General features: G+C 36.6%; 3 protein-coding genes across 9 annotated transcripts in view; 2 read left to right on the top strand and 1 right to left on the bottom strand.

Moving 5' to 3' along the window:
- abca2 (ATP-binding cassette, sub-family A (ABC1), member 2) overlaps window positions 1-18,382 on the top strand; it is a 61,949-nt gene extending 43,567 nt beyond the window's left edge. For all 7 annotated transcript variants that reach the window (XM_081365565.1, XM_081365560.1, XM_081365563.1 and 4 more), the window contains 29 exons: window positions 314-494; window positions 671-883; window positions 970-1,166; window positions 1,388-1,567; window positions 2,054-2,229; window positions 2,350-2,470; window positions 2,557-2,838; window positions 3,806-4,018; window positions 5,000-5,102; window positions 5,247-5,572; window positions 6,467-6,680; window positions 7,527-7,632; window positions 7,721-7,832; window positions 8,016-8,076; window positions 9,247-9,421; window positions 9,524-9,639; window positions 9,783-9,930; window positions 10,767-10,890; window positions 10,978-11,110; window positions 11,210-11,330; window positions 11,431-11,609; window positions 12,358-12,499; window positions 12,777-12,911; window positions 13,076-13,179; window positions 13,277-13,369; window positions 13,461-13,563; window positions 13,806-13,943; window positions 14,121-14,330; window positions 16,239-18,382. In XM_081365565.1, the coding sequence (XP_081221691.1) occupies window positions 314-494; window positions 671-883; window positions 970-1,166; window positions 1,388-1,567; window positions 2,054-2,229; window positions 2,350-2,470; window positions 2,557-2,838; window positions 3,806-4,018; window positions 5,000-5,102; window positions 5,247-5,572; window positions 6,467-6,680; window positions 7,527-7,632; window positions 7,721-7,832; window positions 8,016-8,076; window positions 9,247-9,421; window positions 9,524-9,639; window positions 9,783-9,930; window positions 10,767-10,890; window positions 10,978-11,110; window positions 11,210-11,330; window positions 11,431-11,609; window positions 12,358-12,499; window positions 12,777-12,911; window positions 13,076-13,179; window positions 13,277-13,369; window positions 13,461-13,563; window positions 13,806-13,943; window positions 14,121-14,330; window positions 16,239-16,274 (4,442 nt within the window). In that variant the 3' untranslated portion in view covers window positions 16,275-18,382. The remainder of the gene's footprint in view (window positions 1-313; window positions 495-670; window positions 884-969; window positions 1,167-1,387; window positions 1,568-2,053; window positions 2,230-2,349; window positions 2,471-2,556; window positions 2,839-3,805; window positions 4,019-4,999; window positions 5,103-5,246; window positions 5,573-6,466; window positions 6,681-7,526; window positions 7,633-7,720; window positions 7,833-8,015; window positions 8,077-9,246; window positions 9,422-9,523; window positions 9,640-9,782; window positions 9,931-10,766; window positions 10,891-10,977; window positions 11,111-11,209; window positions 11,331-11,430; window positions 11,610-12,357; window positions 12,500-12,776; window positions 12,912-13,075; window positions 13,180-13,276; window positions 13,370-13,460; window positions 13,564-13,805; window positions 13,944-14,120; window positions 14,331-16,238) is intronic.
- Window positions 18,320-21,206, bottom strand: paxx (PAXX non-homologous end joining factor). Its single transcript, XM_081365569.1, has 8 exons — window positions 20,968-21,206; window positions 20,573-20,823; window positions 20,063-20,123; window positions 19,929-19,978; window positions 19,639-19,823; window positions 19,502-19,546; window positions 18,707-18,797; window positions 18,320-18,618 (listed from the first exon to the last, which is right to left on the bottom strand). The coding sequence occupies exons 2-8, from the start codon at window positions 20,686-20,688 to the stop codon at window positions 18,570-18,572; spliced, it is 597 nt and encodes a 198-aa protein (XP_081221695.1). The 5' UTR covers window positions 20,689-20,823; window positions 20,968-21,206; the 3' UTR covers window positions 18,320-18,569.
- Window positions 20,796-25,691, top strand: dph7 (diphthamide biosynthesis 7). Its single transcript, XM_081365568.1, has 9 exons — window positions 20,796-21,236; window positions 21,644-21,777; window positions 22,212-22,299; window positions 22,604-22,698; window positions 22,783-22,940; window positions 23,721-23,793; window positions 23,917-23,982; window positions 24,150-24,322; window positions 24,837-25,691. The coding sequence occupies exons 1-9, from the start codon at window positions 21,096-21,098 to the stop codon at window positions 25,256-25,258; spliced, it is 1,350 nt and encodes a 449-aa protein (XP_081221694.1). The 5' UTR covers window positions 20,796-21,095; the 3' UTR covers window positions 25,259-25,691.
- The last annotated feature ends 112 nt before the right edge of the window (window positions 25,692-25,803 follow it).

Below are 25,803 nucleotides of genomic sequence, written 5' to 3'. Positions count from 1 at the left end.
TATCTATCTATCTATCTATCCATCTATCTATCCATCTATCTATCTATTATTATATCTATCATTCAAGTGTTCTGTCATTCTATTATTCTATCTTTCTAACTATCATTCTATCTAACTATTGTTCTGTCCATCTTGACCTTCAAACATTTATACAATTTAAAAATTCAACAATGTTTGTCTTTCAAACTTTTAAATTTAGTTTACATTATTAGCTTACACTCTTTGTTAAAGTTAGCATGTTTTGTGTCAAAATAATGTAAATTGTTAAGAAATGTTTAGCTTGTTACTGAATTTAGGTCTATTTGTTGCTCAGAGGAAACTCGTGGAATTGAAGAAGAACCCAGTCACTTGCCGCTGGTGGTGTGCATAGACAAACTGACCAAAGTCTACAAGACTGGCAGAAAACTGGCCCTAAACAAATTGAGCCTAAACCTTCATGAGAACCAGGTTGTCTCCTTCTTGGGACACAATGGTGCTGGCAAGACCACCACTATGTGAGTGTTAGAATATTGTATTTCATAGTGTGTTAGAGTGGTTGATTCCCTCTGAACCCATACTGTGCTTTTTATTGAGGCTGACAGCCGCACCCTATTAGCTGAAAATTGGATGTATGTATGAAACTGAAGTGTCCTGCAGAAAATGTATTTATTATCCAATGAATCTTTCATAGGTCCATTCTCACAGGACTGTTTCCACCCACTTCTGGCTCTGCCACCATATACGGCCATGACATCCGCACAGAGATGGAGCGCATCAGGCAGAATTTGGGCATGTGTCCCCAGCACAATGTTCTGTTTGACAAGCTGAGTGTGGAGGAACACCTGTGGTTCTACTCGCGTCTGAAGGGCATGGCTGAGGAAGATATTCGCAAGGAGATGGACAAGTGGGTTAACGCGCTCACATTTTGCCAACACTTACTCATTCATACCCATAACCGAGTTCATAGAGTCTGTGTGTTGGAATTCACAGGATGATAGAGGATCTTGAATTGTCCAACAAGCGTCACAGTCTGGTTCAGACTCTGTCTGGGGGGATGAAGAGGAAGTTGTCAGTGGCGATTGCGTTTGTAGGTGGGTCTCGTGCGGTGATTTTGGATGAACCTACAGCAGGAGTGGATCCATATGCCCGTCGAGCAATCTGGGACCTCATCCTTAAATATAAACAAGGTGATCTTGCCGTTACTAATGATAAATATTCTACCGTTCAGAAGTTTGGGGTCGGGAATATGAATCGTCTCTTATTCTCAACAAGGTTGCATTTATTTGATCAAAAATACAGTAAAAACATGTGAAACATTATTGACCCCAAACTTTTAAATGGTAGTGTCTATGTTGCATCAGTTTCCAAATACATGATCAGTCCAAAACTAGAATCTGTGTGTGAGCAGGTCGCACCATCCTGCTTTCCACTCACCACATGGATGAGGCTGATCTGCTGGGAGACCGGATTGCCATCATCTCTCATGGCAAGCTCAAGTGCTGTGGTTCTCCTCTGTTCCTCAAGAGCACATATGGAGATGGCTACAAACTCACACTTGTCAAGAAACAGAGTGACTCGCACACTGCAGGTATCCTTATTTGGGAAAATTCTTAATTATTTATGTCTGAGCCATCACGTGGGCATTGCGATATATATATATATATATATATATATATATATATATACACACACACATAAAACATTTACAGTTAACATAAAAATGGAAAACTGAAAATATTAAAATATAAGCTCATTTAAAATATGAATAAAACTATAATAGTATATAAATAACACAAAAATACCACTGTTATAAATGTATGAAATTGTTTATAATTGTATTATCTCAATCTATTTGTAAAGATCTGTTTTACAATGTAAAACACTGAACATTTTTCTGTGAACCTACTATTTGTTGTCTCTGTTTTATCTCTGTAAATTTTTTATATGATTCTTCTGTTCCTCCTTTCGTTGTTTGATGTTTTAAAAGATCAGAAGAGCAGCACACATATCTTCTAGTTCTTCTTCTGCTCTTTCATCTGCCGTGGCCCAACATCATGTTTCTGTTTGTTCTCAGATCAGTCAAGCCAGTCTCCATCCTCTTCGATATCTCCGTGTTCAGAGAGCAGAGTGACACAGTTCATCCGTCAGTATGTTGCCTCCTGCCTGCTGGTGTCCGACTCCAACACTGAGCTCTCTTATGTCCTACCGTCAGAGGCTGTCAAGAAAGGCTGTTTTGAGAGGCTGTTTCAGGTACACACTCACAATGTTTTAAGACAGCTGGAAAGACACAGTTTGATATCATCAAATCTTTATTCATTTGAATATGAAGTGTTTGCTGATGGGCACGTATATTGGGTGAATTTTCTTCAGGCTCTGGAGCAGAGTTTGGACAACTTGGCCTTGACCAGCTTTGGTGTGATGGACACCACACTGGAGGAGGTCTTTCTGAAGGTATCAGAAGAGGATCTATCACTGGAGAACAGTGATGCAGGTTAGATGTTGAAGAGTGCTGTAGAAATGCATCTAAAGCCATGAGATTTGATTCATATTTCATATCTCTCTCTTTTTCTCTGTCAGATATGAAGGACTCTCCCGGTGGAGCGTCAGCTGGGAAGCCCTCTAATCTTTTAGGAAGGCCACAGTGTGAGGGGGCACCAGCTGCTGCCGTGATCCGGCCAGAGGTGGAGCTCAGTAACCTGATGATGTGCTCCAGGCTGAGCCCAAGCCAAGCGTCCCTACAGTCTGGCTCTTCTCTGGGCTCAGTGAGAGGGGATGAGGGGGGCCTCTATTCAGACTTCTATGGAGACTATTGCCCTCTGTTTGACAATGTCCAGGATCCTGACTCGGCCAGTCTCCGAGGTGAGGCAAAAATCATAATAATAATAATATTTATTTATAATAATAATTATTATTATTATTCAATGAAATGTGTTTAATTTAATTATTATTATTTTATGTTATTGACACATTTGTTCAATTTGACATTGTAACTGTTTAATTCTGCTCTGTGGGATTTTTTTTTATTTTTTTTAGCTGATTAGAACTAATGATTAGAAACAAATTAACCTATTTACACAAATGATTTAGCCTTATTTCTTTCCTTATTAAAAAACTAAATGCATTAACTTCAGAAAACTTTTATTAAATACATTTTATTAAGTATTTTAAAATTATTTCATTGATTGAGAGCCATACTTATTATTTATTATTATTACTATGTGATTTAATTTTTTTTTATGTTAACACGTTTATTCAGTTTGACAATATAACTGTTTCATGGTCTGTCTGATTTAAAAAAAAAAAAGACATTGATTGAGAGCCCTAATTATTGATCATTATGGTTGTTATTCAGTGTGATTTAATTATTTATGTTATTAATACATTTATTCACTTTGACACTGTTTCATGGTAGTTTCTAAAAAAACGTGAACATTCATAGCTGATTAGAACTAATAATTAGAAACAAATTATTAACATAATTAAACATTTATTTAGCTTTGTCGGTTTCTTTTTTATGCATTAACTACAGAAAAGTTTTAATAAATACATTTGATTTAATATTTTAAAATGTTTAATTGAATGAGAGACCTAATTATCAATATTTTCTTCATTTATAGCTCAGTTGGTGGTTGTGTTGGTAGAAACTTTTTGTGGTTCTATCTTTTTCTATGGCTTTTAGAAAGAACATTTTGTCTATAGCTGTTTGCAGCTTCTGGACACATAAAGTGGAAGTCTTTCTGAGACAAGTGCATCTCTGAAGGGCCTGGAGGTAACAGATAAAGTGCTTACCTACCGCTCAGTGTACCATATACCCTCTGTGTTCCAGATGAAGAGTCCTCTCCGGAGACGCCAATACTGGACGGCCAAGGCAGCTTTAAGCTTGAGGGCTGGTGGTTGAAACTTCGGCAGTTTCACGGGCTGATAGTGAAAAGGTTTCACTGTGCGAAGAGGAACACCAAGGGCATTCTCTCACAGATCCTGCTGCCCGCTTTCTTCGTCTGTGTGGCCATGACTGTAGCTCTATCTGTGCCTGAGATTGGTAAGAAGGACACAGGGCACTTTGTAATTTTATATCAAGGTCAATGGTTACAGGAATTGTTTATTGTTTGGCTTTGGAAAAACTCACATATATTGTTAAAGGATTAGTTCACTCCAGAATAAAAAAATCCTGGTAATTTACTCACCCCCATGTCATCCAAGATGTTCATGTCTTTCTTTCTTCAGTCAAAAATAAATTAAGGTTTTTGAGGAAAACATTTCAGGATCTTTCTCCATATAGTGGACTTCAATGGGGACCAGTTGGTTGAAAGTCCAAATTGCAGTTTCAGTGCAGCTTCAACATGATCCCAGCCAAGGAATCAGGGTCTTATCTAGAAAAACAATCTGTCATTTTCAACAACAAAAAAATATATTTATATACTTTTTAACCATAAATGCTCGTCTTGCACTAGCTCTCATTCATGCATTACGTAATCATGTTTGAAAGGTCACACGTTTTATGTTTTAATGTTAATGTTTCTAAAATCAATAAAGAATGTGTTGAAAATTCTTTTCTATCAAGGTATTTAACGTTATATTTTTAACATTGATAATAATAAGAAATATTTCTTGTTTCATATGACATTGAGGACTGGAGTAATGGCTGCTAAAAATTCAGCTTTACCAATACGGGAATTATTTACATTTTAAAATATATTAAAATAGAAAACAGTCGTTTTAAACTTTCATATTATTTAACAATATTCAAAATTGTAATAATATTTCACAATACAGTATGCCTGTTTTTACTATAGTTTTGATCAAATTAATGCAGCTTTGGTGAGCATTAAATGCTTTCCAAATGAAAGAACCACTAATTTTTTTTTAAACTATTTTACGGGCCAATTTCATTTAGAATATATCATTATGGAGATTAATTTAATGATTTAATCAGAGCATTTGCTATCTGGCACTAAAATGATGCAGATCTTAATTAGGCTTGAATGAAGGCTGTTCTGATGGTCTCTCTTTGGTTCTGTAGGTGACCTTCCTCCCCTGATTCTGTCTCCATCTCAGTATCACAACTACACACAGCCTCGTGGAAACTTCATCCCTTATGCCAATGAAGACAGACTTCAGTACAGGTCAGCCACAAGGTCACTGTACAGTAAAATAACATTTTAGATATCTAAAAACTTCTTTGCTGTTGATTGCTTTTAAAGTAAAATGAAGACACACACACACACACATCGTCTCTCTCAATCTTTCTCAACCTTTGTTTGCTTCAGGAGTAAACTTTCTCCAGACGCAGGCCCACAGCGGATTGTTAACACCCTGCGTCTACCCTCTGGAGTTGGTGCAACTTGTGTACTGAAAACTCCCTTTAACAGCACTCTGGACCAACTGGCTCAAACTCTGAATCCATATGCCAACAACTCCAAAACCCTAGCAGCCCGCTACTTTGACTCTATGTGCCTGGATTCCTTCACACAGGGTGTGCCATTGTCAAATTTTGTGCCCCCGCCACCCTCTCCTGCCCCCTCTGATGACCCAGAGGCACATTTTGAAGATGGCCTTTGGAACTACACTGCCGCTCCTCCTACTACTGTCCGAGGTCAGAGTTTACAGTGCTTACAGGTGTATGGTTCAATATGCATCTACATGTTAGCAATTTTATAATTTAAAACAACTGTTTTCTATTTTAAAACCGTTTTAAAATGTGAATGTGCAAAGCTGAATTTTTCTTTAGAAATTAGTCTAATATGCTGATTTGGTGCTCAAGAAACATTTCTTGTTAATAATGTTTAAAATATTGTTTTGTGGTTTGTTTGTTTTTTTGTTGTTGGTGGTGGTGTTTTTTTTTGGGGGGGGGGGGGGTAAAAACCGTGATTCATTTTTCAGGATTCTTTGATTAATAGAAAGTTCAAAAGAACAGCATTTATTTGAAATATAAGTATTTTGTAAAATTAGAACTGTTATAAGTAATACATTAATTTTACTAAATTAACTTTCACATTTGATCAGTTTCATTTGGTTTAATTCTGCACATTTTCATCAAATATGAAAGGGTGAGAGGAAAATGAAAAATGAATTTGTTCACCCTAAAATTAAAATTGTTCCAAACCTGTATAAATTTCTTAATTTTTGGGTGAAGTATCCTATTAATATTAGATGCCATTTTAGTAATGTTTTTTAAAATTGTCAAAACTAAATGAATATGATGAAATATTGACAAAAAAAATAAATAAAGATGAACACTGATCGGCAGCCAAAAAATATAAAAGAGAAATAGTGATCCATACTGAAAGTTATGAAACTTTGGAGATAATATCAGGATTGACTGAAAATAATTCCTGTGCTGCACATCTGCTGACTAATGCTAAAAATCAAGAATTTATTTTCCTTGCATAATGAAGATTGTTCTGTAACATCTTGTGTGCCGACTCTATCTTTTTCCATGAAGCTGTGTAATATGTATCCTTCCTCTCACCCTGCTGTGTTCCCACAGAGATGGCGACGTCTCCCCCCACGCTGCCCTTGACCATCCGAGAGCCGGTGCGCTGTATCTGCTCCATGCAGGGCACAGGCTTCTCCTGCCCCAGTGGAGTCGGGGGCCGACCGCCCCTCATGAAGGTAGTAACTGGAGACATCTTGGTGGACATCACAGGTCGCAACGTGTCAGAATATCTCCTGTACACCTCTGATCGTCTCAGATTACACAGGTAATCTTCTGAAAGGGTTGTCGGAATTGTATTTATTTTCCTAAGGTCCAGTATTGTTGAAGTATTTTACACCACAGACATAGTCATTTAGACCTTTAGTTGTAACAGGGAGATTTAGAATTTAGATGGCTGTTTTTTGCTTCAGTACTTTTAAGAGTTTTATATAAACACCCTTTTTATATGTGAAACAGTTACACAAAATTTGTGGGTTTGCTACTAGGTCCAATTTTCAGTCCAGTTTTTTAATGATTGTCTTTGCAATCCAAGCAAAGTGAATAGGCAGGCCAAGTTGCTGAAAACTGAATGTTGTAATATGGTAAAATATCATTGCTCATTTGTAAATGTGCTTGTGTATTTATCCTTATGACATCACTACAAACCACTGATTTCTGGGTGAGCAGTTTGTGCAGTAACAGAAGTAGCAACATAACTTTTCTTCCGTATTGTGAGTGACGTACATCTGAGTCAAACGGATTATAAAAAAAAAAAAAATGTAGGGCGGTCTTGGTTCAATCTAACAGTTGTTGATTGGATGGAGGCAAGAAATCTAAATGCATGTTTGAAGTCAATTAAGATAGTGGTGGCGTTTAGCTGGACTAAATTATTGTACAAGTCCAACATAAGTTACAAGAAGATTTAGTTTTGACAGTTTTGGTCAACATTTTCATTAAAAATGACTTTTTAATGAAACATGCATGGATGGATGAATTGTTCACAATAAGATCAAAAAGATACATTTAGAAAACCGATGAATTTCCATTTCGGGCCAATTTTTTTTTTGTTAAATTCTCTTTTTTTACCTCTCAAATTAACTCAAAAACTGTGTTTCTTTTTCTTATCCTGTAGATATGGAGGCTTTACTGTAGGAAACATTCAGAAATCTGTCCCAGCATCCTTCGTGAGAAAAGCGCAACCTATGGTGCGCAAAATAGCAGTGAGGCGATCCTCACAGGCAAGTCAGAGAATCTTACCCTTAATACCGAATCATTTTTATAGCTAATGTTTTATCACAGGTTTAATGTTTTTGTCTTTATCTGCAGGTGCTTTACAATAACAAAGGGTATCACAGTATGCCCACTTACCTAAATGTCCTCAACAATGCCATCCTCAGAGCCAATCTGCCCAGTAGTAAAGGAAACCCTGCTGCATACGGTGAGTTCACAGGTTGAATTAGCTGTGAGTGTTTATGGAGAAACACTGATTGAATGGCTGTGTTCTTTCTCTGTAATTGTGCGTGTTTTACTGACTTCTTTTTAAGTCATCATATTTCTGTTGGTTTTTGTCATAAAGATTGCTTAGTTGCACTAAAAATCCTGTTTATGCTCCCGTTCACAGGCATCACAGTGACCAATCATCCCATGAACAGAACCAGTGCCAGTCTTTCTTTGGATTATCTGTAAGTCTTACTTTCCTCTCTGCTTCCTGTTCCAACCCTTAGACACTCATTGCTTATTTTTTATTTGTTTGATTGGTTTATTTTAAGTTTGCATGAAATGGAAGTGATAGACTTTTCTTCCCTATTGTGACGTATACCAAAGAGAACAGCTTCTCAAACTAGAAAAAAAATAAGGTGTGACTTTATTTTTGTCCATCGAGTATTGATTGTATAGTTGGATGTTTGTGGTTTGCTTTTGATGTGATCTCATGTGAGTGACAGGTTGTTCATGCCAGTGAACACGTCATCAGAGAAGAGATGACACTGCAAGTGGGAGGGGAAGTTATTCTGATTTGAAAAAAAGAAGGGAACATGGATAAAAAAAAAAGTGATGCACAGATAAATTATTTATAACAAACAATAATAAAATAGGGACAGTACAAAAAACATTCCAGCCAAAGAGCTGAAAAATATGCAGTGTACATAGAGAATATGGCATATGCTTATTTGCATCTCAGGTCCCTAGAAAGAATAAAAAATAAAAAAAAATACTACCAGCCCCACCAACTACCAACCCTTCTTACATTTTGTTAACACTTTTCACTAATTTAATATACGCATACGTACAAAAAAGAAAAGAAAAACACTCAATACCTATTATAAGGAATCTCCCAACCTTGGCAACATATCCACATTATTTCTCAATGCGGAAGTAAGGTGTTTTCTGTGAATGTGAAAGACTTCTGATTTATTAGCCCCTATAGGGAAATAACGAGAAGAATATATCAAAGTGCAGTAAACTGTAAAACAGTTTGCGCTAGAAACCAGCGTCTTTATAATTAAGACAATATTAAAATAATATGGTAAGAAACACCAGTTTGCAGGTCAACTGTTTTGTACAGCTAAAAATAATTGGAAGGGGATGACACCGGAAGCCATGCGCATTTAAATTACGAATGGATGTGCCCGTGCATACCTGAAAAATAAGGTGGATAGATAAAACTAATTAAATTAATAATTTATTACAATTTTTATTGTGTACAGCTCTAGTTTCTCTTAAGCCAGTGCTAGCTTGTCATGTTTTTTTTTTTTTTTTTTAGTTGGCAATATGTTCCAGAGTTGAGAGCCAGCCCTTATAGCACTTTTAAAAAGCTCCTTCTGATTTAATATCTGCTCTTCATCTCCTTCTAGGCTCCAGGGCACTGATGTGGTTATTGCCATCTTCATCATAGTAGCCATGTCCTTTGTGCCAGCGAGCTTCGTGGTCTTCCTTGTAGCAGAAAAATCCACCAAGGCCAAACACCTTCAGTTTGTCAGCGGATGTGACCCTGTCACTTACTGGCTAGCAAACTACATATGGGACATGGTAGGGTGAAGGAGAGATAATGTGCTGTCTATTCTCAAGCAAGAACAGTCCTGAGGGCTAAATTGGTTTACACACAGATTTCTTTTGTCCTTTCTTCGCTAGCTGAACTACCTGGTTCCAGCTACGTGCTGTGTCCTAATTCTGTTTGTGTTCGACCTTCCTGCATACACGTCACCTACGAATTTCCCTGCAGTGCTCTCTCTCTTCCTCCTTTATGGGTAAGCTCTTTCTGCATGAAGACTTTAAGTCAGACATGGAGTGACAATAAATACAAACTTTGTTTTGTCAGTTTTATTCAAGTCTTGAAAATCCCACATAAAATATGACATTTCCCTCTCTCTCTCTCTCTCTCTCTTTCTAGCTGGTCTATAACCCCCATCATGTATCCAGCCTCTTTCTGGTTTGAGGTGCCCAGCACAGCTTATGTTTTCCTCATAGTCATTAATCTCTTCATTGGCATCACAGCCACGGTGGCCACTTTCCTCCTACAGCTCTTTGAGCATGACAAGGTACGATCAGAGAGAGAAATTGTTTAGCATCATACATTTTTATCACTCATGGCATCTATATAGTTTAAAAACTGGTGTACTTGTGCATTTTTTAATAGCACTGTGAATGATTAAGTATGTGTGGTAAAATATGATGTAATTTAAAATGAAAATATTCAAATGTCTGTAGAAAGGAAATCTCCTAAATGTCTGATTCTTGGCAAATTTACTTAATGTCATTCCTCAAAGTGGAAAAATTTGCATTCTCAAATATATATATATATTTTTATAAAATATGGCAGACTATTTTCTCATACCTTGACAAATTACAAACATTTCCAAATGAAGATAACACTCAGATCCTTATCCTTTGATTAATTATATTTAATAAGTATATCTAAATATCCTGTAAATAAATCAAAATTAGTTAGGATTAGGATTAGGATTAGAAATTAGGATTTTCTGGCCCGTCGAATACCTTGGTCCAAAGCTGGCCAGCTCGGGCTAGAGGAGTGGTTACGAACAGGGGCGGAGATGTTTATATTAAATTTGAAAAAAAAAAATCTTTATGAGAGCTGCAAATGTAGCTCTATTAGCAAATGTCTTTATTTTATTTATTTATTTATTTATTTATTTATTTATTGTAAAAAAAGGGGGGGTTAAAAAAAACTTACTGCACTTATTTTTGCTGTTTTCCTTTTGAATTTATTTTTAATTGGGCATTTTTATTTCATTTTAAATACTGGATTTGGCCCGTCCCACCTAGGTGTTCTTGACCTTCGATCGTATCTAATGTTTAATATCATATAGAAGTGTAGCATTTTGTCACTAATATGTTTTTTTCTTTTACCTCACAGGATCTGAAGTTGGTAAACAGCTATCTGAAGTCTTGTTTTCTCATCTTTCCCAACTATAACCTCGGTCATGGATTGATGGAGATGGCCTATAATGAGTACATCAATGAGTATTACGCCAAGATAGGTGTGTTTGTGTGTTCCCCATTTCAGGGCACTGTTGAAGACTTTTCTTTGCTTTTTCAAAAGATTAAATGCCTTCTCTTCCCTGCAGGCCAGTTTGATAAAGTGAAGTCTCCATTTGAATGGGACATTGTGACACGGGGACTGGTGGCTATGACCATTGAGGGTTTCGTTGGCTTTCTTATTACAATTCTGTGCCAGTACAACTTCCTCAGGAAAGCCCAGTGAGTGTGTGATTGTATACTGTGTGTATGTGTGTGTGTGTGTCTTTGACAGTTGAAAATGAAAAAGTTCTAAAGGTCACTGTTTCCATCTGATTGAAGGAGAGTGCCTGTCAGCAGTCAGCCGGTTGAGGACGATGATGTTGATGTGGCTTGTGAGAGACGCAGAGTGCTGAGGGGAGACGCTGACAATGACATGCTGAAGATCGACAACCTAACCAAGGTCAGGCACTCCATGACATTCCAAAAACTTTTCCTTAACCCGGTCTGATCAGACCTGAACCCATCGTTCTGATGCTCTTAGAGCCTGCATCTCCCTACAGGTATACAAGTCTCGTAAGATGGGCCGGATCCTGGCAGTGGACCGTTTGTGTCTGGGGGTCCGTCCTGGGGAATGCTTCGGGCTGCTGGGAGTGAACGGAGCAGGAAAGACCACCACCTTCAAAATGCTGACAGGAGACGAGAGCACAACGGGGGGAGAGGCCTTTATCCAGGGACACAGGTGCTACATTCAGAACACCTCAGATGTTATAGCATTTTTTTTTGGAAGAATATAGAATATTTCTTAATCTAAGTTGATTTTCCAATAATTTATGTATAAAACGAGAAAGCAATTTGCCCATGAATAAGAAAAATGAAACTAAGTCTTATTAAATAAGTCTTACAATTTTATTTCTGAATAAAAAAATAATAATTTATTGACCTACTAACACTTACAAGGAAGTTTTGATGTTAGCATGTTGCTATGCTAACGACACTATTGATTCATTTTCAAGGTTTCAAGGTATTTTTTCACAGAATATGGAATATGTCTTAAAATAAGTTAATAGGTTTTAGCCTTTTGGGAAATCTTTAAGCATAATGCAAATAAATATTGTTTAATTTAAGTTTAAAATAAGAAGAATGCGTTGCCATCACAGAAATAAAAAATATTTTAAAATATATTCAAATACAAAACATTTAATTGAAATTGTAATAATATTTCACAATATTACTCTTTTTACATAATTTTCATCAAATAAATGCAGCCTTTGGTGACCATAAGAGATTTCTTTGAAAAAACGTTTTTAAAAAATCTGAATTATTCCACTTTTTTTGACCACCAGTGTAGATATATACATGTATGTATGTATGGATAGATTTCTGTGTTGTTGCTTTAAAGCTTTTGATGTTTTCTTATTTAATTCATGTTGTATATATACTGCTAGTGTAAATGGCTTAGTCAGTATGAGTCTTTCATTAACCTGCAGTATCTTGCGGGAGCTTTTATGCGTGCAGCAGAGCATCGGTTACTGCCCCCAGTTTGACGCTCTGTTTGATGACCTGACTGCTCGAGAACATCTGGAGATGTACACACGCCTCCGCGGCATCCCCTGGAAAGATGAGGAACGGGTGAGCACACATACACACACACTCTCTGTGCAGTCACACAACATTCTGTAAATGGTTGTCATGCACTTATCAGTGATAGTCAAGTATGGATAAGAGCTCCTGAAAGCTCTCTTGAAATCAGCTTGAAAAAGCACTTAGCAATCTATAAATGTTAACTGCAGTTTATTGTTAGATTTGTCCTTGCTGTCGAGAATAAAATGTTTTTTTAATGAGTTTTTCCTAGCATCTTTTTACAGTATCTCACTCTCATTCGCTCTCGTGTCTTTGTGTCCTGAAGGTGGTTCAGTGGGCTCTGGAGAAGTTGGAGTTGTCCAAGTATGCTGACAAACCTGCCGGCACCTACAGTGGAGGCAACAAACGCAAACTCTCTACAGCTATTGCTCTGATTGGATACCCTTCACTCATCTTTCTGGTGAGATCTGCCTGTCGCTTAACATTCTCCACTCTCACTGCAAAAATCGTTTTCTTAATCAGTTTGTCTTGTTTTTCAGTGAAAAGTTTTTGACATATTTTTGCTACTGAGCTGTGTTTAATTACCCTGAGCAGGTCTAAACATGATCTTGTTTGTCATTATAGGATGAGCCCACCACCGGTATGGACCCAAAGGCTCGTCGGTTCTTATGGAACCTGATTCTTGACATCATCAAGACCGGACGCTCTGTTGTGTTGACGTCACACAGGTGTGGTAACTATAGAAATCTTGTTTTCTGTTTTTGTATTTCATTTTGATAGCTGCTACCGTTTCGCTCTGTAATGTACTGTTATGTTTATTTGCAGTATGGAGGAGTGTGAAGCCTTGTGCACTAGACTGGGCATCATGGTTAACGGCAGGTTCAAGTGCTTGGGAAGCATCCAGCATCTAAAAAACAGGTTTGAAAAGCCTCAGGCACTAAAATGTGGGATTCAGGAGTGCAGTGCACTTATACATTTTTGCTACACTGTTCTTTTATATTTGTTTCAGATTTGGGGATGGATATATGATAACAGTACGCACTAAGACCACCGCTAGCGTCAAGGAAGTGATACGTTTTTTCAACAGGAATTTTCCAGAGGCCATCCTAAAGGTGCTTAATATTCAGTACTAAAAAGAAGTAATTTTTTTTTACCTTAATGACAATTTTTTTAAGCAGAAAACTTTAAGAAAATATGTAATATATACTAAGACAGTGAGTTTTCATATTTATAGAAAGTTGCAAGAAGGTGTTTTTGTGCAATGCTGACAAAACTAAGTATACATGTGCGTATATTTTGAGCTTGCTTCGCATGCAGTAAAAATTGTAAACTTCTGCTTATTCCTTTACCTAAGGAGCGGCACCACACGAAGATTCAGTACCAGCTGAAGTCAGAGAACATCTCTCTGGCTCAGGTCTTTAGCAAAATGGAGCAGGTGGTGGAGGTGCTGAGCATCGAGGATTATTCTGTCAGTCAGACAACCCTGGACAACGTAAGTTTATCTCAGAGAAATGGTACAGTAATAGTGAAAGTGTAAAGTAATGAAAGTGAATAAATGGTAGTTTCTTTGAAAAATCCATATTATGGATGCAAAAGATGTACAATATGAACCCAAAAGCTGCATATACCGTAACAAGAAAAGTAGTAATATCTTATTTTCTTTTCTTAGGTCTTTGTTAACTTTGCAAAAAAGCAAAGTGATAACTTAGAACAGCAGGAAAGTTCCCCATCTAGTGCTGGTCAGTCGCCACTGCAGCGGCTGCTTAGCATCCTCAGGCCTCGTCTTGCTAACACAGAACTCAACGCTCTTGTAAGTGAAGAGCCAGATGAACTTGAGAGTGATGATGACGAAGGATTGATCAGCTTTGAGGAAGAGAGGGTAAGACTTGGGACACAGCAACATAAAAACCATATTTTAATGAGATAATTCAATTAAATTTGCTTGGCACAGTCTGCATAAGACTTATTACTCTTTTACTTTTATTAAAAAATAAAGAACAAATCGGGTGAGCTTCTTATGGATTCAGAATCAAAGTGGCTGCTGTAATGTCAAAAAAAGTAAAGTGTATGAAATAAATGAATTGTAATGTTTAATTTATCTCACAAGAAAAAAAAAAAAAAAACGAGGCAAGGTCAAAGCTATTAAACATTTAGGAGTGTTTAGAAGAGTTTCTTGTCCCAAACTAGGCTGCATTTATTTGATCAAAAATAAAAACAGCAATAAAAACATTGATATTGTGAAATATTAAAATGCATTTAAATTAAATTAAATTAAATGTTTCCCTGTGATGACAAAGCTGGATTTTCTCCAGTCTTCAGTGTCACATGATCCTTCAGACATTATTCTAATATGCTGATTTAGTGCTCAAGAAACATTTTTCTGTTATCATCACAGTTGAACTTAATATTTTAGTGGAAACCATAATTATTTGATGAATAGGCAGTTCAAAAGAACAGCATTTATTTGAAATAAAAATATTTTGTAACATTATAAAAGTCTTTACCTTCATGTAATTTTTCCTTTCTGAGTAAAAGTAGTTAAAACAGTGTTTATTGCAATAAAACACTTTTGTGAATCTTTAACTACACTATTATCACAAACTTCCAGTCAGTAAGTGATTCAGAAGTTAAAGGAGAACTCTTACTTACTTTTGTAAATTTGGAGTGCTGTCAGTACAGAGAACAACGACAAAAATCGGTGTTGCCTACACCGTGTTATCCTCTTTTTAAAATTTGCACCCTGTTGACTTAAACGGGGCAAGTTTTAAACCTGCTTTTAGCCTCTTAACATCCTTGATGTGTCATTACAAGTGCACAGCCAATGTGAGTGATTTCTTCAGAGTGAACACGGGTGAATCTGACTGCAGTAGATGTGAAAGATATGAATAAAAATGAAGTTAATTCGGCCAGCGCTCATACCTGTATTTATTTCCTGTTTTAAGTCCACAGTAGTCGATTGTCGAGTTCTCCACTGTTGCTTAGCTACCTATGATCACGCGCGTGAACTCGACAATCGACTACTGTGGACTTCGACCGAAAACAGGAAATAAATACAGGTATGAGCGCTGGCCGAATTAACTTCATTTTTATTCATATCTTTCACATCTACTGCAGTCAGATTCACCCGTGTTCACTCTGAAGAAATCACTCACATGACCTGTGCACTTGTAATGACACATCAAGGATGTTAAGAGGCTAAAAGCAGGTTTAAAACTTGCCCCATTGAAGTCAACAGGGTGCAAATTTTAAAAAGAGGATAACACGGTGTCGGCAACACCGATTTTTGTCGTTGTTCTCTGTACTGACAGCCCTCCAAATTTACAAAAAAATTAAATTGAAAGTAAAATTGACCGGAGTTCTCCTTTAATTCGTCAGACCAGGGGTGTCCAAACTCGGTCCTAGAGGGTTACCGTCCTGCGGAGTTTAGCTCCAACTTGCCTCAACACAGCTATTAAGACCTTGATGAGCTGGTTCAGGTGTGTTTAATTGAGGTTGAAGCTAAACTCTGCAGAACAGTGGTCCTCCAGGAGCAGGATTGGACACCCCTGCGATAGACTGGTTCAACCATTAACTTTTGACTGATTCATTAAAAGAACCAAATCAAAAGAGTAATTTGTTGGTAAATAGAAGTGCACTGGCAGTACTAGCGATACACACGCAACTAGGTAACTCTGGTTGGGACTTTGAAATATTCATATCAATCATATGTTTTTGTTTATCCCAAGACTACTGTACTACATTATTTAAAATGCTTCTCTGTAATCATTTTTATTTCCCCTTCTCACAGGTACAGTTGTCCTTTAATACAGACACTCTGTGCTGAAACAGCTGTTCATCTCACAGACGGAGAGATGGTAAAAAAAAAATAAGCCTCAAGCTCAGACCCGTGTCTGTGTGGTGAAAGACGTTTGTGTGGTTTTTTTTTCTCACTGGAGAGGATCCATCTCCCTGGCCAAGTGAGGGGGTTGTTCTTTTTTCGATTTGCTCTTTGGTAGCTGAGCGAGAGAACGGCTCTTCTGGGAACTCTGAACAGAGATGCGGACACAGTCGGGGCCTGAACGTGATCGGGCCAGAGAGAGCGGTTCTCTGAGGTTCTCAGTCCACAGCCTCCCCTCTGGAGTTCTAGAGATGATGGTTTATGGAAACGTGTATTACTGTACTTCATATTCAAGCCTGCTGGATGGGAATTAAAGAGAATGTATTTCTTAGATACAGACCGGCCGTATGGTTTAATTTGGAATCGCTTTAAATTTAAATATGGTCGTAATATCTTTAAACTGATCACACGTTGAAATTGTTTTAATCGTAGTGTTGATGTCATAACATAATCATCCCTAAAGGAATGGGTTCAGTCTTTGCAACTTGTTCTTTTTATGACTGTTTATTCTCATGTTCAATTGAAACGGTTGTAACTATAGCCTACATCTTTTTTTTTTTTTCTTTACTCTGACCTAGTTTGTTTATTTGTACCTGCATTGAGAGCATGCTATAAAAGACAAGCCTGTTGTGTTGTTGGTTGAAGAAATTTTGCTATGCTTAAATGTTTTGAACGGACCTGTTGTTCTTATTGAAGAATGCAAATGTACCTGTGCACCTTCATTGAAGTTTTTACATTGGACGTTCAATAGCGAATGACCCGTGACTGATTCAAAGGCCTTTAGTCGAACCGGACCGAACAAGCCCTGCTATCGAGATGTGTATGGTCTTGTAGTTGAATGTAAACGGCATACGTGTTTTGTGCTGACTTTTGTGTCTCCTGAACCAGGGGTTTCTCCCTTTTTTTTTTATTCTTTTTTTTTTTTATTTAAGAATTGTAATTGAAACCGGTGTCTTTTACGTTGCATTACCGCGAATGGTTAAAAGCTGCATAACACCAGATGTCTGTTGAAACGTTCATAAGTGTCACTCTATCACTGTGAAGCCAAAAGTGAACTTTGAGTCACTGTTATTACAGATAGACCGAAATCAGGTCATTGCTCTTGATTATATTTGAGAACCCTTGAAATATGTTCGTTTCTTGAATAGCAGGAGGTTTTGTTTTTGTTGTTTGCACTGTAATGTAATACAAGTGTAATTTCTTTTTCCTGAAATTAGTCATTTATGTTGTTTATTTGAAATTAAATGATGCTTCTCCTTCATGCCAGTGATGTACATGATGGTTAGGTCCTATCGCTTGGTGACAGTCTAACCGTGCTAAATGTCTGAATCTTGCACAATTGTCGGCACTTAGTACTATAATGGTGTCTTATTTTTCGGACATTGCTGTGTTAAAGGGTATGATGAATATTTTTGAGCTCCTCAAAGACGGATGAGGAGGCCGTTGGGTGTGTTTTCATGTACGATGACCAAAGGGAAATGAAGCAGTTTTTGAAATGTGTAAATGAATTGTGACCAGCTATATGAAAACTGACCTAATGAACTCTGAACACTCAAAGTCTCCTTTCCTGCTAAATATTTTCCTCAAAATATATTTCCTGCTAACGAGAACCTCAACAGCCTAACTAAAGATCAGTGCTAGCTGCTTTTCACTTTGGAAATGAACATGTGCAGTGATTTAAGACACCAGCAAACATGAGTGTGGTTCTGTATCATATAAAATAGCATTATGGTTAAGGAGGTGATTTAGTTTTATCTTTCTAGTAAGTGCTTTGGAATGTAACTTCAGTACATGTGAATATGATTCAATATTTATGAACGTTTTTTCATCCAGTAATACCTATGTTCAGGTGAATTCCCTTGTAACAAGATTGACTGGACCTTTTCAGCTTGTTTTCAATTACCTTTATCGTTTCCATTCTCTTGTACTAACTGGGGTGAACTGGTGTTTTTAATATTAACAGGGAGAAAAGAGAATAATTAAATCAATAAATTGTTCAATTGATTTTGTGACTTTTATTTGTACACAGTCGTTTGAATAATAAAACATTTATTTAAAAATGCCATTTTTTTATTAGCAACACAATTAAAAGAAAATAAAGAAATCATAAAATGTTAAATAAATGCACGATGACTTAAAACAGTTCATGGTGTAATTGATATGCAATTATATTTTAAAAACTGATAGTGTTGAGGTGGTTAAAAAACAGACAATTCATGTTGCTAAAAGCTCACGTTGACCTCATTCATCGTCTCCATCATCAAAGGCCACACCTGTTGCAGGTTTCTTTCTGTAAAATGGTTAGAAATGGTCCATGAACAGGAGGTGAAAGAAATTTCACATTATTTTTGAGCCTAAAGTAAAAAAAAAATGTTCACCTTTTTGTTCCAGGGTTGATGAGAGAATCCCCAGGGAGACGTTTTCTAACTGCTAATATTGGACCCGTGTGCTGTTTTCTAGGTTCAAATTCTAAATTAAAAAAGGAAAAATGTAATTTTAAAAGAGCTTAGACAATTTAAATCAGTAACTCTTGAAATTTTTGACTCCAAGGCTTTGTCCAAGACAATATTCGAAGATCCTCCTATCAAACTTTCTTTCTTTTTCTTCCTCCCTCACACACACACACACACGATACTTCTGCTGTAATAAATAATCTTTTAAAAATCCCTCAAAAATATAATGTCAGTTTAATGTTGTACATCTTTATTTTTTTGAGGTTTTTTGCATTTTAATTAAAAGGTACACTATGTAACTTTTGGCCTTCTCACGGTTAGAAAACAAAACTGCACACATTTTGCAGAAGAACATTGTTTTGGTTGTGCTTCGACTTCCTGTGACTGTGCGGATGAATATGACCCTTTACAATAGATAATGCTTTACAATAAACTCTGTTAGAGCTACATATGGCAATTTATCTTTCCCACAAAAACCAAACCAAACTAAACAAACACTTTCAATAGGCGTGAATAAGAGTAAGACAAAAACACGTTTTGAATGATGTATTGACTCATTGTTTAAATTAATTTTGAAAAAAAAAGTTACATAGTGTACTTTTAAGCTCATGTAAATGTAACTAAATTTACATCATTTTTAAATCATGTTTGAGAACCACTGATTTAAATCCACTTGACTAAATCCAACTAACAAGCTTTAAGAGTACTGCCTTAACTTACCCCTCTTCTGAGGGTTCTTGACTGGACTAAATGAAGATGATGCACCTACAAATGATTAAAAACATCAAACATTTAGCTCCAGGGTTTAATTATTTTGAAAAATAGTAATTATAATAATTGAAAGCATCTTTGCTTGCCTTGACTTTCTTGCTGTTGCAGGCTGTCAGCCATTTTAAACAGCAGCTCCTTGACTTCTGTCCTTCCCTCGGAGTCAGTGAGTTTTGAAAGAGACAGACTGAGGTCTGTAGGTTCAGATCCTAAATGCAGCACAGCACTGTCCTCTTGCAGCTTCACAAATGCTCTGCCAGTCTTACATGCACATCTGTCCAGATACACAAGAGGGTGTTCTCAGACAGGATAGAAGATCTTACCAACCAAAGAAATCAGACTATCAATACTCATCAAGTACTCTTTCACAGATCCTCACTTGAGCTTGATGGTATAATCCTCTGTGGACTTTAATGCAAACTTCTTAAACTGTAAAAAATAAAAAGCTTTGTATTATTGCTGTAAAAGAGAAATATCTGTCATGTGAAAAGACTCCCATCGACAAATCCTTACAAGCTGGGACACAATCTCCTCCGAAAGATGAGTTTTCCAAACATCTTCACCATTGGTAAATCTATAAGAAACAGGACATCACAACATAAATTTATATATATATATATATATATATATATATATATATATATATATATATATATATATATATATATATAAAGTTTAGGATTTACATTTAAATATTTTTTTATAATTGATTGAAAATTAGAAATGCTGTCAACTTAAATTGAAATAAGTACACTTGTACTTACTAAAACTGAAATAAAATAAATTAAAGCTAATTCGATTTTTTTTTTTAAGAAAAACTAATAAAGATGACAAAAACACAACAAAATTCCTAAAACTTAAAATGAAAACTGGACATATAAAAAACTAATTCAAAATATAAATAAGAGTATGTTAATAATACTAAAATAACACTTCTATAATTAACCTACATTTATAATTATTATACATGATGGAGTATAGCTCATCAAACTACTGTCACTGCTTGGCAAAATATCAACTCACCCTATGTTTATGTCTCCTGAAGATCGCTTTTGCGTAAAAAACACATACTTGGACTGATCGTTTTTATCCAGCAATGTGCAGAGGACAGATTTTGACTCGGGGTTAATCTGATCCATACTGATGTACCGTACAATCACAAAAAAAGTGAAAACTGCATGCTTTTAGGAACTGTTCACCACAAACAAGGGCGCCATTTAAACGCTCAGCCAGTCAGACATCAGCCACCCGGAAGTTGTTGTGCCATTCACGTCCTGTTTACCTCGCAAAAACGATAAAAGGCGAAGTTACACAAAAATGTTTATGACCTGGAAACTGGTATTTGAAGTAAAGTTACGAAATGTAATAGAAATTCAACATATAAAATGATATAAAATGTAAATAAATTATTTACTGACAGCTGGTCTGCTGTGCTGTATGCAGGGATTATAGAGTGACAGCACGCGTACAGTCATTTCTTGGTCAGATACAGTTATTTCTTGGTCAATTGAATCTAAGTTGCTTCATATTATGCTGAGCCGCTTCGATGGGTTTGCAGTCTCGAACCCGAACTCTGCAAGTGTTTGACACGGAGTTAAGCGCTGATACCGTGGAGTGGTGCCCATTACCACAATGGTCTCATGTTCTGGCATGTGGGACTTACCAACTTCAAAAAGGCGATGATAAGGTAATTAATGCAAAATATATTTTGATTTTATGTTATGGTAGTGTGTGTGTGTGTGTGTGTGTGTGTGTGTGTGTGTGTGTGTGTGTGTGCCTACTTGGTACCCAGAAATGACCAAAACCTGACAAAATCTCCAAAATCCTCCCTTTAGGGACGTCCTAATTTGTAAATCTGGTATACAAATAAAGTAATTAAAGGTTTTTTAAAAATGTAAAAATGCAGAAAGTTTTGTGTGATGGGTAGGTGTAGAGGTAGGGTTAGTGTAAGGGGATATAATATACAGTTTGTATAGTATAAAAACCATTATGTATATGGAATGTCCCCATTTAAATAGCTAAGAAGTGTGTGGTATTATTATTTGTATCAACTGGCCACTTCGAATTTGAAACAGTGTTTTCTGTTAACTGCAGACAGCAGAAGACTCTACTGCCCCGAACAGAATCGGTCGACTTTATCTGTTTGACTGTAATCCGCAACCATCGTTCATCCCTCCATTGACAGAGACTCAGAGAATAGACACTCCAGCTATTCTCGACCTCAAGTGGTAAGGCAGTCTCACTATTCATTCTGCTCACTACAATTCACTCTTAACCTACACCATTACACTTTATGAATGTTTTGTTGTATTTTGTACATTCTGTGAATAATATATTATGCATACTGCTTATTGTGTGATGCGTGGATCCATCCATTCTCCACACCTACACCACATCTCTAGCTGAGGTAATGAAACACTCTGGACAGATGGTCAGTAATGCCAAAGTAGTGCTCACTGCAGAGCCAAATGACGTCCAGCTCCACCTCTCTGGACCTAATGGGTTGAGCTTGACCTAGTCCAGCTCCACCTCTGTGGATCTAATGGGTGGAGGTAAAGAGTTATTGGTAGGGTTAGGGTGTGGTCGGACCTTCAAGCCCCACCCTTCCAGTAATGGCATGAATGCTGATTCAGATTCTTATAGCTACATTTGAATTCCTCAGGTGTCATGTGCCGATATCAGAGCGTCCTTTGTTGGGTATGGCCACTGCAAGTGGAGAAATCCAGCTGTACAAGCTTATGGACCCTCAGGTGACCAATCAAACTCAAACTCATGAGGAGATGCACAGTCAAGGACTATGATAGATGTAATAAAAGTTAAGCTGTATTAACAGCATCAATCCAGAGCCACTGGAATGTTTTTTGAAATGCATTAACAGAATTATAATTAGTATGAATAATAGAAAATGTATTAATAATACATACATTTTGAATAATCCTGCAGCTCAGGGCCCAAGTCCCCCTAACATTGTTGGCATCGGACACTATTTTAAGATGTTTTATTGTTTTTACTTGATTAAGTGTCTTTTGCCTGTTTGGACTGTGTCTCCAGTAGCAGGGCACCAGTGGTCTGGAGTGTGAGTTGAGAGCAGAGTTGGGTCCTGACAGACTGGCCTTGTCTTTAGACTGGTCCACAGGGAGAGGTGAGAGGTAAGGTGCTCTCATCATTCATGGACTGATGATTTGCCATTGCATTTGTCTCTGTATATAATGGTTACTGTTGTCTTTTTGCAGCAGTGATGTGCGTGTGGTGTCCAGTGACTCAAGCGGCTCTCTCACAGTGCTATCTCTGGGGGAATCCAGTTTAACTGCTGTGTGTCAGTGGAAAGCTCACGACTTTGAAGCCTGGATCTCAGCGTTTAGTTACTGGGATACTCAGATTGTTTATTCAGGTATGAGGAAAAAGGAACTGTTTGTCACTGTGGTGCTGTTATGTGTATCGCCATTGACGATTAAAATTAAAGACTATTAAAAATCATTTTTGATAATTGAAATAAAGCTGAAATTATATAAAAAAATTATAATAAAAAAATACATTGCATGAAAATTTGAAATTGTGCCTTTGCAACTAACTGAAATAAAATAAGTTGAAAGTATTAAAATTAAAAACTAAATAGAAGTATCTGTTTAAAAAAAATCTCATTATATTATGAAAGCACAAAACAAAATTCCTAAAATGAAAACTGAAAATAAAACTTTCAGTTTTATAATATAAAAATAAAAGCTAATTTAAAACATTAATAAATACTATAATAGTATATAAATGATACTAAAATAACACTGCATTGATTTATCTTTTCATGTAAATGTATTTATTTGTATCGTTACTTTGTAACACTACAATAAGGTTCCATTTGTTCGCATTAGTGAACTACATTAGTGAGTGAACATGAACTAACAATAAAAAAATACTTTATGTATTAAAATACGTTTATTGTTATTATTAGTTCATTTTAATTTCAGCATTTACAAATACATTATTAAAATCAAAAGTTGTATCTGTTAATATTATTTATTGGACCTGAGCTTTCATGAACTGTTGTATTTTATTAACTAACATTAACAAAGATTAATAAACACATGTATTGCTGATTGTTAGTTAATGTCATGCATTAATTAATGGGACCTTATTATAAAGTGTTACCCATTACCTTTTATAATTGCCATCTCAGGTGGTGATGACTGCAAACTAAAGGGCTGGGATCTGAGAATGGGTCCCTCTTCCCCCACCTTCACCAGCAAGAGGTGAGACAGTAGCTGTGATGTTTCATCAACCAACATTACTTTTAGTCTTTGAGTCCACTTAATTATGTTCTATATGCTGTTTATGCACAGTCATGGTAAATAAATACTACTGTCCTGTCTCAGACACAGTATGGGAGTATGCAGCATACACAGTAACCCCCATCGAGAGCATGTACTAGCCACCGGGAGGTAGGAGGCAACTGAAAAAATAAAATATGAATTATAAATCTAAAAGAATAATTGTTCATTATTGCAGTCTGTGAGAAAATAGTCTTTTCTCGTAGTTTCTGCTGAGGCAATCATCAAAAACACAATATTTAAGTATATGATGTGTACATGTTTTGTCCCTCTGGTAGCTATGATGAGAACGTGTTGCTCTGGGACGGGAGGAACATGAAGACGCCCCTGAATGAGACTGCAGTGGGTGGCGGCGTGTGGAGACTCAAGTGGCACCCCACTCAAGAGCACCTTCTGCTAGCTGCATGTATGCATAATGATTTCCATATTCTCCACTGCCAGAAAGCTATGGGTAAGAATTACTGTTAATCTTTGCCACTGTGTATTCCAATGATAAATGTGCACACTATCGTTCAAAAGTTTGGGGTCAGTGAATATTTTTTGTTGAAAGAAATTATTTTTATTCAGAAAGGTTGCATTTCAAATCAACTTTCTGTTCTGTAAAGAATCCTAAAAATATATATCACGGTTTCCTCAAAAATATTAATCAGCACAACAGTTTTCAACGCTGATAAGAAATGATCAAAGAAGGAATCATGTGATTGGAGTGATAGCTTTGCTAAAAAGAAAAATTCAGCTTTGCCATCACAGGAATAAATGACATTTTAAAATAGAAAGGTTATCTTAAATTGTACTAATATTTTTGCTCTTTCCGTGATCAAATAGCCTATATGCAACCTTGGTGAGCGAAAGAGACTTCTTTAAAAAAATTACTATATATAACAGACCCCAAACGTTTTAACTATAGTGTAATTTACAATTCTTCATAGTAACTTTTGGTTTCTCCCTAATATCCACGTTTGTAGAGGGACAAGATGCACCATGTCCTGTTCTGGCCTCTTATATTCTCCACAACTCTTTAGCATATGGAGCAGACTGGTCCAGACTCCCCCTAAGCAACTCCACGCCCCCCTCTCCTCAGGAACCTCCCCAAACCAGCGTTGGGCTCACAGAGTCCGGATGTCATCTCAGGATCCAGTATGAGTCGCCCACTGCCAGCTTTGATACCTCTCTGGAGGATGACTCGGGGCAATACGTACCTGATCATTGTCTTTTACCCAAAAAAAGATCAGCTCCAGACCCCTTCACCAGCCCTGTCAGAGACACCCAGTCTCTGTCCTGCCTGATGGCTACCTGCTCCTTCTACGACCACATGATGCACGTTTGGAGATGGGACTGGAGCCCAGAGGAAGAACAGATGACGTCTGAACCCGCCCCCTCTTCCTGAACACAGTTGCTATGATTGGGCTTTTGTTATGAGGTTATTTGGGACTGCACATTTCAACAGTGTCCTGCTGTAACGTCTGCAGTATTGCTTTGTATTCAATATATGCAATTTTGGAAAATGTCATTTTCTGACTATATATTGTAGCTAGAAAATGTAAAGAAGATTTTTCTAGTGTGATTAGTCCCAATTTAGTTTTACATTGAGAAGTTGACAGATACCTTTTATAACAAATAAACCATAACCATATTAATAAATACAAGTGTCTACATTTATTTCTTATGTAAAATAGTTTTTCTAAGGCAGGGGTTTTCTATCTTTTAAATGCCACCGACCCCCAAATAGGATCATCCGCATGTAAGGGACCCTCATCCTAAAATGTAAAAGGCATCTATATAGTTTTTACTTCCACTGTGAAAAATAAATATTATACGTCAAAAATATTATTTGGAAAATATTTTGTCTCTGTTAAGTTACATTGTTACATTTTCTTTTCCTAATCATTACAGTACTGTATTTATTTACTCATTTACTTTATTTAATCTAAC

Source organism: Scardinius erythrophthalmus, assembly GCF_964197995.2.
Source record: "Scardinius erythrophthalmus genome assembly, chromosome: 5".
NCBI classification, from domain to species: domain Eukaryota; kingdom Metazoa; phylum Chordata; class Actinopteri; order Cypriniformes; family Leuciscidae; genus Scardinius; species Scardinius erythrophthalmus.
The sequence above is the reverse complement of the archived record's forward strand: the minus strand, read 5'-3'. Positions and strand labels throughout refer to the sequence as shown.